Source organism: Myodes glareolus, chromosome 17 (assembly GCF_982192425.1).
Source record: "Myodes glareolus chromosome 17, mMyoGla1.1, whole genome shotgun sequence".
NCBI lineage: Eukaryota > Metazoa > Chordata > Mammalia > Rodentia > Cricetidae > Myodes > Myodes glareolus.
Genome location: NC_142042.1, coordinates 32,066,386 through 32,085,920, shown reverse-complemented (window position 1 = coordinate 32,085,920; position 19,535 = coordinate 32,066,386). Strand labels below are relative to the sequence as shown.

The following is a 19,535-nucleotide window of genomic DNA, read 5'->3' as shown; positions in this document are numbered from 1 at the left end:
AATCCTCTGTGATATCAGAAAGTGCTCTAACTCATAAGATAATATATTATGGACTTACATTAACATACTTTTATTCAAAATTATAGTAGGATTTTGCATGTAATTGTGATTCGTCATTTTGAACAGGGATTATAGTCTAAGAACTTTTGTTTTATTATACCATTTAGATTTTCAGACAACAATTTGAATTCTTCACAGCAGATATCTGAATCATCTCTAAGAAAGGATGAGATAAAACTATCATGTGCCTTTTAATTTGCATAATTAAAAAATATTACCCACATTGTGCTACCATCTATTAGTAAATTCCTAAATTCATTCCACAAACACCCAAGCAGCTGGAAACCCAGAACAGTTTGGAGTTTTCAGCTAAATAATGGTGTGGAAGGTTTGACTGTGTGAAATTCAAAAACTTCTTACTAAAATATATCAAAAAAATTATCTATGTCTACCAAAAATATGAGCAGCATATTTACACGCAACAAACTTCTTTAGTAGCTTGCTGACGTGGTCTTCTCAAAAGCTGAAAAAGAAATTCTCTAAGGCATATTTTAAGGGGGTTTCAGCCACAGAATTCCTGTAATTTCCTACTTTAACTTACAAGATTTGAAAGTTTTCTCCTTCATATGATTATTGATGATGGTACACATTGTAAAATTTGTCACTTACAAACTTGAATTACTTTCAGCAGAAAGAATAAAAAAAATGAATTAGTTATACTTTCAATAAAACAAATTGTTAAATTATTACTCAAGGTTGTTTTTCAGCCTACTTTGGTTCTTCTTTGAGAAGCTAGGGTGGAATGAGGAGTCCTGGAGAGCAGATCTTCATCATGAGTCACATACCTGTCTCAAGGCACTACCGTTCTCAACCCTTTTATTTATGTGGAATAGTTCAATTTTCTTAGTAGTTTAGGATTTAGTGAGAGACTGAGATTTGAGGGAGGTGTCTAGTTTCTTTCAAGTTAATTAATAGTGTTCTTTCCAACTCAAACATGAGCTCTTTCCAACTGGGTTATCAAAATCCTTGCCTTCTGCTACTGGTGGGATACTACAAAGACAAAGTTATTGACTTAGAAGGGAAAATACCAATTGTCATTTGATGAAACTAGCTACAGAGCACTTGCTGTCACAGACTTCCTTAAAAGTAAGTGAACAAACATTTTTTTGAAAAATTTACTTCATGAGAAAAGTTGGCCTAAATATAGATAATTTGAAGTCAGCCTGTTTACTAAAACTAGCTAATAGTCTTCCTGGGAGTCTAGGGTAGGGGTTGTGTAGAGAACAACAGTAACAATAACAATAATAAAAGACAAAATAAAAAAGAAATGATAATTAAGAATTGCACTTAACATTCTTAGTTCTGGGATATAATTTAAAGATTAATGTTGATGTACTTGAAATAATACATCCCTGAATTTAATTTTTATTAAATATATTTTCACATTTAATACATTTTTTTCACACCCATATACACATACAAAAGTAGGGAGGCCTTAGAAACATGTTTATATCTAAATATACCTATATATAATACTGTGAAATAAAATCTGAATAAAAATTTTATTCCAACAACATTGCTCTATTTTCAATTTTGTTTATTGTTTTAAGTCTTTTTTTAAATCACAGTGGAAATTAACTTATGCTTTATTCATCCAGTTAGTGCCTATTGTCAACTTCATCAAATGCCAACACGTAGAATCAACTCATTCATACACTCTATTTCCTGTGACCATCCCACCATTCATTGCCTGTCTTTTTTCCTTTTAACGGCAATATTGTGATAAGATTGTGAAAAGGTGGAACTAACAGGTATATATATACCATTTCTTCAAGTATCCAGAAAGCAGTACATTTTATGCATTGTGCATTAGAAAACTACTGATGATATTACTTCTAAGTATATGAGAGTGGCTCCTGGTGGGAGTGTCATAAAGTTGTATGTCATCATGTATGACAAGGATTTACAGCATTCTAGATTTTTCACAACTCTTCTGTGTTAGTGAATGATGCTAATATTTCATTTCTAGACTCTCAAGTGTCAAATGCGGGACTTCCAACCACAAATAAATAAAGCACACACTCCGCACGTGTAGTGCAAATGCCCAGTAAACAGAGTGACATGGAGCAGGTCTATAGTTGTCATCTAGTAAGAGGCTCTACAGGGAGGTCCTGATTTTGTGAAGGCTGTGACCCATCTCCCTGTTCCAAATGAATACTGTCACTGTCCCATGTCAGACACAATGACATAAAGGCTGCTGAATTGGGTTAATGGGGTGAGGGAATGGAAACTCATTTGCACAAATGGGTGGTACAATTCCTGTCACTTCTGTGCAGAATGTAAAGTCTGACTTGCTGAGAAAACTTCAAACCCCTGCAGACAAAGCAGGTACCAATCAGGAGAATCACAAGTGTTCTGCTTAGAAGAATTATATGTTGGCACCTATGTACTAGATTGTGTGACTCAGACAATAAAAGGAACAACAGGTGCTATTTTAAAGTTAGAATTTCAGAACAGTGACGCCTGAATATTCGAAACTTATATTAGACTATCCAGTAGTCAGATAAACACTCAAACAATGTGCCTGCTTCCAAGTGCCCTGTAAGCAACAATCTTCCATTCTTTGAACAAAACTAAGAGCTCTGTTGCTTTGTCTTAATTATGCATTAACATGTTACTTACTAAAATGAGACAAGAAAATTAGAGAATTCCTCCAGAGAAAAATCATTGGTATGAGAAAATCATAAGAAACATGTGAAAACCACTTCCCTCATTTACTACATTACGTTTTCCTCCACAAGCATCCATAGTCGGTAAGAAAAGGACATATACAAAACAAACAAATAAAAAATCTATAATAAACAAGAATACAAAAATTGTGCCACCCATCTTTTCACATGCCCCTTTGCATTGAGTTTTGAGGGAAACAGTCTTTGAAGGTAGAATTCGAAGTGCACATATGTTAAACACTGGCAGAGAAACATCTGGGTCCTGTCTTTTCCTACTCCATTCCTGAATATGCTGTACTTTCAACAAATACAAGCTAAAACTCACTGACATAGGAATGGAAACACACACACACACACATATCTTATTAAGAGAAAAGATACCATTCCTCACCTATAATACACATGTAACATTTAAAACTAAGGTCTGACACAATCACTTAATTGATTTCAATAATTAAGGCTTCTAAATGGTTCAGTGCCAACTTTCTGCGTCAGTATTTGAATGAAATACATTTTTGCATTTAGGGTTGTGCTCTTTACAGATATCTTCTCCATGGCATTTCATTAGTAAGGTCTGATGAGGAGTATTAGAATTGTTTGCTGACATTTAGCTTTGGTAGCTGTTAGACTAAAGTATAGCAATACAAACTCAATGACTGAACAGATTTGTTCCCATAACCCGGGCTGTTGGCTCATTTTACCTTCTTCTCATGTTTAATATGGCCATTTCCTTTGTATTTACCATTGGGGATTCCATTTTGGTAATGTCCATTAACTGGGCTATGCTTATTTCTAGACCACAGACTTTTGATTTTTCTATAGATAAATTTTGTCACACAGGACAAAATGAAGTAGAACAAGGCAGCACCAAGCAAAAGCACAAAGGCAATATCCAACAGAAAATACTGACAGAAAGAAATCTGATGCACAGCCGAACGGAGGTGATGGGCTCCGTCATGGCGAAGAATGTAGTCTATCCAATAAGTAGTCCGATTGACAGGGTGGCCGGGTTGATCCTTATGAATTTCCGATAACTTCTGAGCCCTCTGCCGATAGCTGCAGTGGGGAAAAACATATGATCATGTATACACAGATTCTGTGCTAATTGTTATCTCAATTTAGAAATGTGTGTGTGTGTGTGCACATGTGCATGCTCACACACACGTGGACGCATATGGGGGAAAAAAGATTATTCTTCAAATAGAAAAAATGAAACAGAATATTCTAGATATTTTTTCCTCCTTGAAAGTAATTAAATCACATTATCATACAAGAAAAAAAATCCCTCAAAGTAAAAGTTGACCTTGAGTTAGATAATTGAAATTATAAAGATCAGTTCACCTTTGTTTATGGCTTTTCTTAAAATGATAGTGTTTCCAGACTTAGAAGAGCTCTTTCACATAAAGAAAGTAGTGGGTTTTCATTAAGCAAAATCAAGGCACTAGGTAAAGGAAGTAGGATTATAGCATCACATAGGTTTCGGGTTTAAAAAAAAATCACCCAAACAACAAGACTTTCTTTACTACTGGGCAGTTGTAGTGCACACCTTTAACCCCAGCACCTGGGAGGCAGAGACATGCAGAACTCTGTGAGTTCAAGGCCAGTGTGGTCTACAGAGTGAGTTCCAGGACAGCTAGGGCTGTTACACCGTGAAAACCTGTCTCAAAAAATCAAAAAGAAGAAGACTTAAAGACTTTCTTTAGCAAGATTTGTTTCTTGCCTTAAACTAGAATATCTTGAATATAATGTTAATGAGATAAATTAGTCTTTTAAATAATGGCTTCACCTTAAACGTGGAACATTTACCATACATTTGAAGTAAATTGCTTCAGTTTGTAGAATGGCTTTTAGGGAATGACACATTTGTGGCACACATGGCTGCTATTTCTTTATTAAGCAAGGCTTCTCTTCACGTATTAGGAACTTCAATATTCTGCAGTTAGGATTTCATTGCAATATAATGAGTACAGCCTGATCTTTTCCTAATTCATGCTGACTCACACCTCAGAGTATACTGCCAGGCTGACCTGGGAATACAGCTCATGGAAGAGTGCTTGCCTGGCATGTGCAAGCAAGCCCCTGGGCTCAACCTTCCGTGCCACAGTCAAAACAAACACACAAACTACCTTGCTGAACCACTTTCTGTAAATGTTTCCATATAATGGCCCCAAATTAGTGGCTCTCCAGCATTCCTGCACCAAATCCTTCCTTCAGATTTTGCAGGCCTATATGAAAATATTTTCATAAAAGCATATCTTGAAATGCATGATGTCTAACAAGGGAAACTACAAATTATAGAAGGGGAATGTGCAGATGTCCAAGTGCCACACTTGTGACCAAGACATTGCTTGTTTTAAGGGACCACAGATGAGTACCATCTCTAAGTCTACAAAAAGCTGCATAATAAACCTTGGAAGATTCAAAAATTTTGTATGTAAGCTTAACATTTTTTTAAGAAACCATTTTTTTTCATGTGGCATTTCTTAGAATATAGCAACAATTCTCAACTCACGGTTCAGCCGTGTCCCCCCAGGTACAAACAGAAATTAATTACTTTCTTCAGCTATTTAATATCATTTGAAGCACATAATAAACTAAACATCATGCTTTTAAGTGAAGAAAATCGCTGCTTTGTTTAACACTACCCAGGGCAGCTGCCCACTGAGACTTATTTGTGAAGTGGGTTAACTCAGGACACATCAGGAATTTAAAAGGCGAAATAAAGATTCTAATTCATCATTCACATGAGCAAACACATCTCGGAAACAGCAATGGCTGGGAAAGCCAGCAGCACGTGTTTGCCAGGCAGGATGAAGAGCTCTGCTTAGAAATCAGATATGTCTGCCTTCAGCTCATATTAGAATAGCTATGTGACCATAGGCAAATCACTAAAGGTCTCTGATCGTCAAGTGCCTCATTTCTAGAGTGAGAACAGCAAAAATTCTTGTACAAGGTAGTAGCAAGAGCGATGGCTGATCACTGTCAATTTGAGTGGGTTTAAAATTCCCTGAGAAACATACTTCCCGGGTATGTGTGTGAGAACAGTTCCAGGAGGGGATTGAGGAGGGAAAATATAAATATGACAGCATAGCCTTATTTTAGGGATTCAGGATAAGGAAAAAGAAAACAAGAAGAGTGCCAGTATTCTCCACTCTCTGCTTTCCTATCAAGGTGTGAGGAAGCTCATGTGACCACAGTTGGGAGCCACTCCTCCCATCAGACCTTCCCCTGGGCTAGTGAAATATACCTCCTTCAAACCACATGCCAAAATAAATTCTTCCTCCTCCAAGTGACATCCTGTCAAGTATTTGGTCATAGCCATGACAAATGTAACTAATGCAAAAAGTATCAAAGGTAAATAAAAGATATAAAATCTGACACACTAGAGAGATCCAATGATAGTCCTCACTTTAGTTTTTCTGACAAATCTTGGTGGCAAAAAACCTCAGGGTCACAATTTGGATGACTAAAATGTTTGATATATTTAAGATCAAAATTTTAGAAAATATATATAAGATGTAGCAGCAATGTAAGGGATATCTCTGTGATGGACTTAGAGATGACTTACTGCCAATATACTGTGTACATACATACATGTATCTAAGTACTTGTGTATGGACACGTGATAAATGTGTACACACACTGTCATCTGCCTTATATTAGCTGACGCCTTACCTCGGGTTATTGATAACTTTCACCAGTGCATCATACAACTCCTCTTCTGTCACCGTTTTCCATTCTAACAAGATCCCCATGCCTTTTGCCTGTACTCGAGTCATGGTATCATAATGGTCTCCAAAAAGTGGAATTCCCACCACAGGAACACCATGATACATAGTTTCAAAAATACTGTTCAAACCACCATGGCTTAGGAAGGCTTTGATGTTTGAATGACCTAAAGGATAAAAAGGAAACAACTGATATTACCACTGTAGATTATCTATAACTTCTTACAAGATCAACACTTTAGAAAGTGAATTTTTAAAGTGGTAATTTCACTGGTCCATCCTTTATATCAATTAAAATGTTTGTTACATATATCAACTGAAAGCCATTTTTAGGTAAATTAAACATATAATGTTAATCAAGAAATATATGACAACATTCTCTCAAACACAATTGTTACATAACTAGCACCACACCCTTTAACTGTTGATAATGAAGAGAAAGTCAATGAGGGTATCATTGACTGGAAGAGTTTAGCTGTCACAGGAAAAGAAAGGTTAGCTTGTCAAAAATTTAATGAGGTTTACCTCCTAGGAAAGGCCTGTGTTTAATCAGAGGGATGAAAAACTTGTGTAAGAAGTACAAGAAAAATGTGTCATTGTCCAGTAAATACGTATTGGGTGCAGAAACACAAATCTATGACATATACTTACCACATACAGAGCCATGTGCGAACTGCAGTACCCATTAGCTCTCAGTATGATTGTGCCTCTAAGTGTTGTATAGAGAGTGCCTACTCCTGATCTCAGGTTAAATGAAGGATCAGATTTAAAAGCACTTCTTAGCAGCAGAACTTCTTATTTTAACAAAACCTGTACTACCATGTCCAACACTGAAAAATCAAGTAGAGATGGCGTCTGAAGAAAAGGGGATACTAAAGGGTGAAGGGAGAAGACAGCGATTTGGTGCCTGCTTTTTGTCCTGGATGAATCTTTGATTAGGGAAGCCATCACCACCTCGGCAGAGGTGATACTTGGAGTGATGTCAAAACGCTAACCTTGGACAAGTGAGAATCCTGAAACAGGGAGAACCTGGGGGAGTCTGGAAGAGGTATTCCTCACAGGCCGCTAAACTGCTGCGTTTTTTGTTGGTACCACATTTAAAGCTCAGGTTTTCCTAGGTGAAACCTTCACCTTGTTGCACTGACCTCGTGAGGGGCCAATTTTCTATATGATTTTTCTGCTTTTTCCACCCTTGTATGGATTCAAAGGTCACAACAGCAAAGAGAGTGAAAACATGAAAGTATTGGGAAAAGAAAGAAAACTGCTCTGTTCATTTTTGCTCAGTTTTATTTACTACACTTAGAATGAGCTAAGTACTGAGGACTTATACAAAAAGTTAATCATTGAGAAAAATTGAAATTGCTGGTTCTGTAGCCTGGAGACAGAGTGCAGTGGTGCGGTGCATGCCAATAGTGCTTGTTGATCAGGTGTGAGGTCCTGGGTTCAACAGGCACCCACACACTCAGACTCACCAATTATTTAACTATTTGGTGGTACACTCCTAAATTTTCAGCACTTAGGAGGGAGAAGCAAGTTCAAAGCCACATAGTGGAGGGCAAGGACAACTTGGGTTACATGATAGCTTATTTTTAAAAACAACAATAATAATGGTAAAGAAAATAAAATGTCTGAATTATAACACCACTGTAGTATCTAGAAAGTATATTTTAAAACAAGTACAAATGTAAATCATAATTTCGAAGTATTTTAGGATTATTACAAGTGTTTTAAGAGTAATAAATTTAAAATGTCATTTTATTTGATGTTTGGCATTAATATTATCATGTAAGTGGTGTCCCACATTGTTCAGATCAACAGTTTCTCATCATTTCTTTAATACACATTAAAGGATGACAATCCAATGGCTAGCCTATTGGGGAATATTATTTTCAGGTGTGACTTTTGTTTCTGTTCATTTGTTTAACTCTGTGAAGCTGTGTTACTGTGCCTCTCTAAAATACCTGATGCTCCTAATAAAGAGATGAACAGTCAATAGCAAAGAAGGAGCAAGGATAAGCAGGACTGGCAGGCAGAGAGGATACAGAGAAGAACTCTGGGAGGAAGAGAACGAGGAACAGAAGAGCAAGGAGAGGCAGACATCAGAGGCCAGTCACCCAGTCACCCAAGAAGGAAAGAAAGGTATACAGAAATAGTGAAAGATAAAAGACCAGAGGCAAAAGGTAGATGGGATAATTTAAGTTAAAAACTGGCAAGAAACAACCCAAGCCTTGGCTGGGCATTCATTGGTTATTATAAGCCTCCGTGTGATTTATTTGGTAGCTAGGTGGCGGACCCCACAAAAAGACAAAAGACCTTAACATCTCAAAATAGTATCCCTAAAAATTTAAAGAAAGAAGTGTTTATTTTATTTTCTGTACTCACTAAACTAAGTAAAATACTTTATACTTAGGCATATTTCAAAGATAAGCAAATAGTATTATTTTAATTTTGTGTCAAAGACCAAAATCACAACAAATAAAAATTTAAAACAAATTTTTTATCAAAACTTAGTAATTTAGTAAGAATTGAAACAAATGATCAAATTAAACTTAAGTGAATTATTTCCCTGATTTTTGGCTCTTCTTTGGTTTCAGACAACAGAATAACTCCCAATTATCTAGAACTTAGATAAATCTGTAGAAGAATATAACAGTTTGTGCTGTGTGTTGTTTAAATTTTACTACTTTTGCCAATTAACATAATCCAAAATAGCTTTATTTATTACTACTAACTTATACAATTTTATGTGTATTTTATAGAAAATTAAAATTGTGTAGTGATTGCTTAAAGTTTTTAATTATAGATTCCAGTGCTTGAAAACTTACAGATAATTTTCCAATAAACAAAGTTTTGAACCACCGATCTGAATTTTAAGACTTGAAGTACTAGATTAAGACTGAGTCCGACAGAAACCATGCACATATTTTTTAAACCATTCAAGAACTGACACCATGTTTATCTATCAGTTCAGTTAAGTGCAGCCACTGACTTACCAAGCAGGTCATTTTGTGGTAGCCATTCTATGAGCTTAGTGTTGTTTCCTAGATTCTTTGGTTTGGTTCCAGAAAACCTAAAATGAATACCAGATAATCACTCTTTCAGAAATGAAGACTTAGGACATGGGGTCATTTTGTAGACTTACAAATGTTATGATACATGACAAACTACTGATATTATTAAGAATGAAATTTTAGTTTGGTACCAATAAAAATGTACTTCACTTTATTTATAATAAAATAATTCAGATAGATAAGGTATAATTTTCTCATAAAATCTATATTCCATTTGCTCTTCTAAGGGACATACATAAGAGAACGGGGGACCCAAACAAATGTTTGCTGAATTTAATTCACTCAAGTACCCAGAAAGAAGAGGAAAATCACCACAGGACTGTCACTAGCTACCATCCTTGCCACCGGGTGCCAACACTGAAAGACTACAGAAAGAATGCTGCAATACCTTGGCACCAGAGAGACTGGCAGCGCAAAGCACATAGGTTTTCCTATGTGGTGAACCTCAAATTTGTCTCACAAATAAGAAAATAACAATAGTCTAATGCAAACAAACGAAACTGTCCTCAATAAGCACAGGGATGCCCAGGGTTAAGCATGATGGAGAAATCTCAATGGAGCTAGAGTCAGAAGAGGAAAGTGTGCTCTAAACCCAGTCACTGATCACGGCCTAGCTCAGCCTTACATAACGTTGTGAAGGTTAAAACCTAGATAATTCAGAGTCTCTATAATGGCCTCAGAGAATCTTTTTCCTTATTGTGGAGTTGTGTTCACGATTACATCCCCAGACCTCCAATACAGTGTAAATGCAAAGAGATGCATGCTCAATGAAGTATGCAGTTCTGCAGCCCTGCTGCAATGCCTTCAGGAAGCTATAATGTATCTCAGAGTCTATCTTACCCAGCATAAATTATCTGGTAAGTTACTGAGACTTTCAGAAGCTCAGTCTTTCATATTAAGAGTCTGGAAATATTAATAAAGTTTAGAGAACACAGGGAGAGTACAAAGTACCTGAATTAATAAGGTATTTAAATTATTTACTCATTCATCATTATCTACCTTATTTCAAACGGATTTGAAGAAAAATATACACAGGCATGAAACTACAAGTAAATTTTTAAAATAAGAAAAAAAATGACAGCTTAATTTGAAGGAAACATAAAACTGTATCCAACCTAGACTTCTACATCATATATTCTTTGTATGTAGTTATTTTTATCAATCATGGATCTTTATGAATTAATGATTGATTTCAACGCATTAGAAACAAAATGAAACCTCAAGATAATCTAATCTAGCCAGTGAATCAATGTTCCGTGCTTCAGTGCTCCATGTTGTGAAGATTAAATAAGGAGAAACTAAGACTCAACAGCAGAAAACACCTAAATGACCATGACCTTACCTCCAAATCACTTTCTGAGGCAATCTCCCCAGAGCTCCGGCCAGTTTGTTAGCAATATCTTCTGACAGATACTTGACACCAGCTCCAAAAGACACCAGGACAAAGCCATGTTCCTGAGCACCATTTACCCAACTCTGCAGATCCTATAATAGAAAAATGGAAGACAATTTTATGAAGACCAATACAGTTCAGTCAATGACATCACAAATATGCTTTTAAAAAATCTTCATATAATTTCCTTAAACAAACAAAAGAAGTACTTGGCATTTTCTATTAAAAACTGCAAACAACTTTAAAAGGTGTACTTCAGGGTGCAGAGAGATTGTTTAGGCATTAAGAGCACTTGCCGCTCTTGCAGAGAACTTAAGTTCAGTTCCCAATACCGACGCACAGGTTATAACCGTCCATAACTATAGTTTCTGGGATATGGCACTTTCTTCTGACCTCTGACCATACAGGCATGCACATGTAGGAAGACACTCATATACAAAAAATAAATGAAATTTAAAAATATTTCTTCCAACAATGCTCATTGAACTAGGATGACAAGATTTTTGGTTTTGTTTTCTTTAAGGTCAGTGAGTAACAACTGAAATAAACCAAAAGTTAATAATGTGAGACCTCAAAAGTGAAAACACTCTAATAGTTGAACCATGAATATGGAGAAAAGTGAGTATATGTGCAAAGATTCAAACAAACCAAGTGACAAGCCCTGCAGCTAAACTCCTCAGTCAACTGTTTCAATTTTTGCTAGGACAGATGACTTGTACTAGAAATGAAAGCAGTCCCACCCATAGGGACCACTCCTATCAGCTGGGTTCTGCAAGCACAAGTCTTACGTTTGGAGGGTCATCTGTGTGAATGAATCTTTCTCAAAGCTGTGGAAGTTGTTGACTGTGTGAGCACTAACAGGTCCAATGCATCTGATTGCATATAAGACTCCCTTAAGGAAAACCCTCTGCTACTGACTGGTATGTCACAGGCAGCCATAAACACAAGGCTATGACCTGATCTAGTTTTGTATAAGTGTTTGTGGTGCAGACCATGCTGTGAACATCACCACACAGACTCTGCCTTTCTGCACAGTATCAGTGGATCGTTGCCTTGTGTCAGTGTGGTTTGACGGTTTCATACCACTTTCTAGAGCACACAGACCATAGCCAAAGAGCATTAAATGGTAAGAATCGTGTCACAGTGGTACCATGGCTCAGCTTGCCTATATAAAAGGAACATGTGACCTACACTTTTTTTTCTTTATTTAATGATACTTGTATAAAGATGCTTTATGACATTTCATTCCTAGAGGATAGGAAGGACCACAGTTTATATCCCAAATGATTTAGAGAGTCAAAACCCTTCAAGACAGAGAACAATGATGGTTAAGATGGTAGATCCTATAGCCAGTGAAGAAAACATACTATGATTATTGGGTAGACACATATCTTAAATATTATTTTCTAAGAAACTTGATTTATAAGTATATAAAATAAACAGAGGCTATCTCAACTTAGGATCAAAACTCTTAATTTATTTTTGCTACAGTTACCAAGTCTTATTTCACAGGCTGAAAATATGAACATGGGATCCGTAAGGAAGTAAAAAGGAGAAAGAAATCTATTCACAATTTAAGTTTTCTGCACAGCTCTAAGGCGGATATACCTAACACAAGTAGAAGTGCTCCATGGAGAATGCATGAAGGGTGGCACCTTTCCCCATGTCTTTCCTGCAAGTAATTTACCTCTTACCACTCAATTTTAGGATCAGTGCCATCTGCAAAATGTTAATTCAGATGCAGGAGGCCTTACAGTGATGGCATCATTTAAATTTTCTTTCACATAGACATGAACGGTTGTAGAGATTTAGTGAACTCTGTGTAATAAATATTTCTCCAGATTTTGTTCCACACGATGTGAAATGAAGCCCACACATCTAGCTATGGTAAGAATATATTTGTTTAATTTTCACTAACAGGCAAAGAAGTAGAAAAAGCTGTAATCATCATGATAACCTATTGGAAAGTAGTATTTTCAGTATTTATTGCCTTGCTTGGCTTAGAAGGGGCAGTGTGGCTTCAAGAGGACATTCACACAGGACTGGAGATCAAACAGATAAGCGGAATGTCCAGAGTACAGATGGGGAAGGCGTGGACACCTGGCTTCTAGCTGATTCAATTCTCCTTCTGCCCTGGTTTCTAATCTCCACAGGTGCACAGAATATTTAACTGTCTGATGGGCAATGGGAACGCTGAAGGGGCTGAGCTTTAGATTTAGCTAAAAGTACATGCAGAAAGCATGAACATATTTTAGCTAGAGGTTACAGGGATCTGAAGGCTACTAAGTCCATAGTAAAGACTCGAAACTGAAATTTCATAAAAAGTATGCCTTTATCCCCGATAGGATGGGAAGCCCTTGATGTCATATCTTCTATGTACACACTGACTATCTTCCTGAATTTAACTCATCAATATTAAAGTCCAAATCATTTTTTAGTTCTTTAATAAAATTAATTACAAGATAAACATGTGTAATATTTAAAAACACTTCCTGCAAAAAATTTATTATTATAAAATATAAAAGTATTTACAAACTTCCTAATTACCTCCAAGAAAATACCAAATTAAAAAAAAAGACTAAAATTTCATTCATCTACAACACCAACAGCATCAATAGATATAGAAGAAACTAAACTGAAGTGTATAAAATGCACTTGAAGAAAACTTTAATAATCATAAAACTTAATAAACACACATGAAACCTTTAATAAAGGACAAAAGGAAAATATGAATGAAGATAGAGTAAGAAAATGCCTGAAATGCTGTAAATATTAATGTTAGTATGATTCCAATTTTTATAAAGAAATAAACTTAGTGTATTATCAGTACATTTTTAAGAGAATTTATGAGACATTAAAAAAGTTAAAATTTCAGAAAACAAAATAGAAGGCTGGGGAGATGTCAATTGGCAACCTCCCTGCTCTGCAAACACAAAGACTTAGTTCAGATTCATAGCTTGGGAAAGCAGTGCATGTCTGTAATTCAGTGGTGAGGAAGATTAAGTTCAGATCCACAGCTGGGAAAAGCAGTACATGTCTATAATACAGCAGTGAGGAAGATTTAAGTTCAGATACGTAGTTGGGGAAAGCAGTGTGTGTCTGCAATCCAGAAGTGAGGAAGTATATATAGAAGGACCACGGGGATGTGCTAGTTGCCTTTCTAGCCAAGTCATCAAGAGACCCTGCCTCAAATAACGTGGTGAGGGATGACTGAAAAAGGCATCTGATGTCTGAAACTGATCTAACATGTATGTACACACACGCATGTGTACCTGCACACACATCGACACACAGACACACATGCATGTGTATCTGCACGCAAACATGCACACACATTGGCACAGATACACAAACATGTGTATCTGCACACATACATGCACACACATCTACAGACACACACATGCATGTGTATCTGCACACATACATGCACACACATCTACAGACACACAGATGCATATATACCTGCAGACATATATGCACACACATCTACAGACACACACATGCATGTGTATCAACACATATACATGCATACACATCAACACAGATGCACATGCATGTGTACCTGCACACTTACATGCATGCACATTGACAAACAGACACACACATGCATGTGTACCAGCATACATACATGTACATAATGCATGTATACCTGCACACTTACATGCACACACATCGACAAACAGACACATCAACAAACAGGCACACACATGCATGTGTACCGACATACATACATGCGCACACATGCATGTGTACCTGCACACATATACAGGGACACACATTGACAAACAGACACACACATGCATGTGTGTCTGCATACATACATGCACATGCATGGACACAGACACACATGTATCACACAATCTTTTAAAATATGAAAGCAAAAAAAAAATTTTGGAAAAGCACAGGCAGTTTACTTTTCTAGGTAGTAATGTGTCCCCAGAGTCTAGAGCGGTTATGTCTCTTAATGATAGCACATGGGATAGAGCAATGAAGGTAGCTGATGGAGACAGACTACTGTCAGATGTGAGCTGAACTTATCAGAGTAAAAGAGTTATACAAGCACAGGTCTAGAGAAAATACGAAGCTCTACACTTCCACACAGCATGAATCACAGGATAAAAAAAGTTGAGTTCAACAGGTGTTTTATCTGTAGACACAAAATAATGCTTTTGTCATACTCCAGAAGGGTCTTCTTGAGTTAGAGACACCAGAAGTCATAACAGAAGCAGGAAGATCTCATTAGAGATCAAACAGACTACAGAGAATGGAAGCAACAAATCAGTAATCAAACTGGGAGGAATTTACTACATATAATAAAGGATTAGCGCAAAAACACTAATACATATAAATGACTTGAGAAAACTGACCCCCAAAGAATGCTAAATTGCACAAGTGTTCCAGGAAAAAGCTTCACTTTACTTAAGAGGAAAACAAACTCAAAATGTTTTCGCATCATTACAGGCATTCTAATAAACGCTAAGGTACCACAATTTAATCCATTTAACTTTAAACATTTAGAGAACTGATTTCAATCTTCACTTACTAAGCATTTAAGTTTTACAATTTTCTTTGAACTTCTTTGCTTTTTCAGAAAGGATACAATCTCTTAAGTGGCCTCTGGGTTTTTCATCAATCTTTTCCCACTCTAAGATTATCAAGCAAGTAATATTTTCTTTCAGTAATTCAGCAGTATGAGTTCATTAATGTATTGGCTTTCACATGCATCTTTAATTTAGCAATAGAATTTAATTTCCATGCATCTAGAATAATAAGGCTGAGTTCTATCACTAGCATTTCATCTGTTTTGAGACAGGATCTGGCTATATACTTCGTGATACTCTGATACTAGCCACGTAGCCCTGATTATCCTTATGCAATCACCATGTGCACCACCATCCCTGTCTCCATTATGAGCTTTAACCATCCATTGAGTCAGCTTCCTCAGTGCTATGTACTGAACACTTCATCTCCTTAGGGCCGTTTTCAAACTGCCACCATCTTAGTTGCCTTCTAAATCAAACTCTGCTCCACTTATCTGTCATCCCTGATAATTCTGAAATTTATTTACTGTTATTTTATAATGTAAATTTAAATATTTGCATGGTTCAACTCATCTCATTATATTTTATTTTGTAATTAGGTTATTTATACATTTGATATATTTTAATTACTTTTTAAAATCAAAGCTCCCACTAACAATGTTAATTCCTGTTCTGCTGTATTTATGCACAAATCACAAAATACACAATTCAGTTTATTCAAAATGTACATTTAGAATCATATCCATTCCTTTATATTCAAATGTCAGCACAGCATTGAATTTTTACACCACCAGGTGGCATGGCAGGTACACAGCAGAGATGTTTGGCTTCAAACATCATTATGCCCAAGATTGATACTCATTCCTAAGGGTTCAGGGGAATCCAAACCTCATGGAAATAACTCTCCCATCACATAAATGTAAAAAAAAATGCCAATGATCAAAACAGTGAATCAAGTGTTCTACATGAATATATAGTAACAGATGTCAGATGTTACTAAACTATATATGGATAAAAAATTACAGTTCTACACAATTTAATAGCCAGATGTGTGCTCTCTTTCTCCCTCTTTGTATATGAGTATTTTTAAAAAAAGAAGTTCAAAATAAAATTATATTGTCCTCTTGCAGTACAAAGTCTTTTGTAGTAAAGGAAACATAATAATGGAAATATATATGCCTTACATTTATCCTAACAATATTCTGTATGTTAAAACATCTGCCTCCTTTAACAGTCACAACATGACTAGACAGTGATTTGGTTTCTAGCTGACAGATCCTTTCTCTGGATCAGTTATATACCAAATGACTTGACTTGGTCAGAGGAAGCAGACAGCCAGTAGTTCTGTATATTCTCCTCCCACTAGCTCATCCTCTCTGCCTGTGCTGTTCAGCATGGAGGAGTACAGTAGCTGGGGTCTGTGACAGGGACTGGGTAGAAAAGAAAACTTGAAGCATACAACAAAGAAATGATCCAAATGTATAACAATTTCAGTATTTTTAGGGAATACTTTTACATGATGGATGTATACAAATCTAACTGAAGATTAGGTGGCACAGTTCTGTCTCCACCCTCACTAAGGCTTCACTCTGAGGGTATCAGAATCTTCCAGACTTAGAAAGGACTGATGCTTGGGAACAGACTGGGTTGCAGCAGCCAGTTCTAGGTATGTCCCTCTGGCACCCTGTGATCCAAACCTACACTCCTTTCTCCACTCAAAACTGAGAGCCTTGAGAGAGGGCCAGCAGAGACAAGAAAGTAGTAACACTGCATCCTTTGTCAGCCCCATGCATTCTGGGGGAAAGAATGCCTGGACTGTGAGTGAGTCCTACACAAAGATGGCGATAGAAGACAAGGGGGAGGGCAATGAGGCCACTTTTGTTGTTCCGAACACCAGCATCAATAGGGCTTTTTTCTGCATTTTACCATGTCTGTTATAAAGAATGTTCTGCTTAGGTTAGGTGGGATGTAAATAATTGAAGTATTTATTTTGTAAAATTCAGCAAGTAGAATAATAGCAAATATTTTGATACAAAATCTTTTAGAAAGAGCTTCAGGCATCACATGATCTTTAAGTATTGCCAAAACAGTTAAACAAGACTGACTAAATAAAAATATCAATTCAAATATATAGGTAGATAGCTAGGTAGATAACATAGGGTGAAGTGCTTGCTGTATAAGTCTGGGGTACTGAGTTCAGAGTCTCAGCACCCATGCAAGAGGCAGATGAGTCAGGCTCCAATTGAGACCCCAGCCCTAGGGGAAGAGACAGGCTGGTCCTGGAAGATCATGGAGCAGAGAGCTGGCCTGGCCAAACGGTGATATGTAGGCTCAATAAGAGACCCTGTCTCAAAAAACAAAAGGCAGTGGATGTCAATCTCTGACCTCCACATACCAACATAAATAATGAGATTGCATGTGTGTACATATACACATACACACGCACACACAAAGAATGGATATATAAAAATTATTACTCAAAGTGAACATGTACCAGACACTGTATTCATGCTTGGGAAAAGGCATTCCTCAAAGTCCTGTTCTCCCACTTGTGTGATGTTAGTCAAGTCACTGAAAGCCTGACTTCCTCATTCCCACAAGTGCAGGCCTACATCACAGACATGAGATTGCATTGCTTAAAAGATACCCTGTCCGTTAAAAGCAGGCCTGTTCTTTCTCCTAGCTAAGATGACTAAGAAGAAAGACATAAATTATGGGATGAAAAGGCATGCATCCCAGGACTGGAGAGATAGCTAAGTGGTTAAGAACATTGACTGTTCATCCAAAGGACCTGGGTTCCATTCCCAGCACCCACATGGCAGCTCACAACTATCTGTAACTCCAGTTCAAAACACAGGCATCCCAAGAAATGGTGAGATACGACAGTCGTTATTATCTTCACACTTTGTTACCATATTCTACATTCCTCAGAACGACGTTAGTTATAATACATAAAGGAAATAAACTACATTTTTTTCATGCAGTATCAAGTCAAGTCATCAAATTTTGTAGAAAATTCAAATGCTTTTCAAGTTCATCCAGGAGTCAGCCACAACTAAGCTAAAGTTGCAGTAGTGAGATGAACGTCAAGGTGATGGCTGAGTCTAACACTGAACATTTGAGAGAATGAAACAGCCCCGGAAGACATATTTGTGCCCACTGAGACGCTGGGGCATCTTTTTCTCCTTTCCACCAGGCTTTTAATTTTTACCAGCACAGTTACAATAGACGTAAGCAAAATTTGAAACCCTTTGAAGAGAGTTAAATTTTCAAGGTTCTTTAGACCTTCAACAAACTGCACACAAGCATTTTGGACATCCCAAGAATACGAGCACAGCAAGGTGCTTGGGTGCCGTGCAAAGCAACCACAAGATAAGGGAAAGAGCAGATATCACACAAACAGGAAACTGACCAGAAGAGAAAAAAACTCTCTCAAAATGACATGTAATCTTTCTTATGTTAAAGAAGTAAGCAAAGATTCAAGAGATGAGAGAAGGCAAGAAATCTGGAAACTGATTTGAAATGAGCATGTGCACAAGAGGGAAGAGACCAAGACACAGATGAGGCACCTTTCTTCCTGAGTGAGCGCAGAGAACAGCTTGCAGCCTGAAATACAATACTCCTTAATCTCCTGTCAGGATAAATGCAAAAATACGGTGCCAAAAATAAATGGGCATGTGAATGGCTTATGGTCCAAAGGGAAAGGACAGAGTGCATTTACTGTATCTGTAGGCATAGTCATTTCATCAATCACGCAATCATAGTTAAACAAACTTTTATTGGCCACCTTTTACACGCCAGGAATATAAAAGAGCACGATATAGTTTCCTGCCAGGGAGTTCAAAGTCCAGCTCAGATTTCTAGCTTATACTAATAGTGAATTAACACTGCCTTTGCTGTATTACTTGCACTCTGACCAAATGGATTCCCTGGAAATAATACAATTTAAACTTTAGAAAGTTTATTTACATTAAATATCTGGTATTATATATTAATTTTCCCTTATTTCAGAGTGGCACTGATAGAGAAATAATTTGATGACAATTCTAGGTTGTAGGCTAAATATTTCCAGA

At 36.8% G+C, this 19,535-nt stretch overlaps 1 protein-coding gene across 2 annotated transcripts in view; it reads right to left on the bottom strand.

Moving 5' to 3' along the window:
• Window positions 1–1,580: 1,580 nt before the first annotated feature.
• Ugt8 (UDP glycosyltransferase 8) overlaps window positions 1,581–19,535 on the bottom strand; it is a 61,548-nt gene continuing 43,593 nt past the window's right edge. For both annotated transcript variants that reach the window (XM_048456940.3, XM_048456941.3), the window contains exons 3-6: window positions 10,871–11,013; window positions 9,451–9,527; window positions 6,405–6,624; window positions 1,581–3,785 (exon numbers count right to left, since the gene is read on the bottom strand). In XM_048456940.3, the coding sequence (XP_048312897.1) occupies window positions 3,422–3,785; window positions 6,405–6,624; window positions 9,451–9,527; window positions 10,871–11,013 (804 nt within the window). In that variant the 3' untranslated portion in view covers window positions 1,581–3,421. The remainder of the gene's footprint in view (window positions 3,786–6,404; window positions 6,625–9,450; window positions 9,528–10,870; window positions 11,014–19,535) is intronic.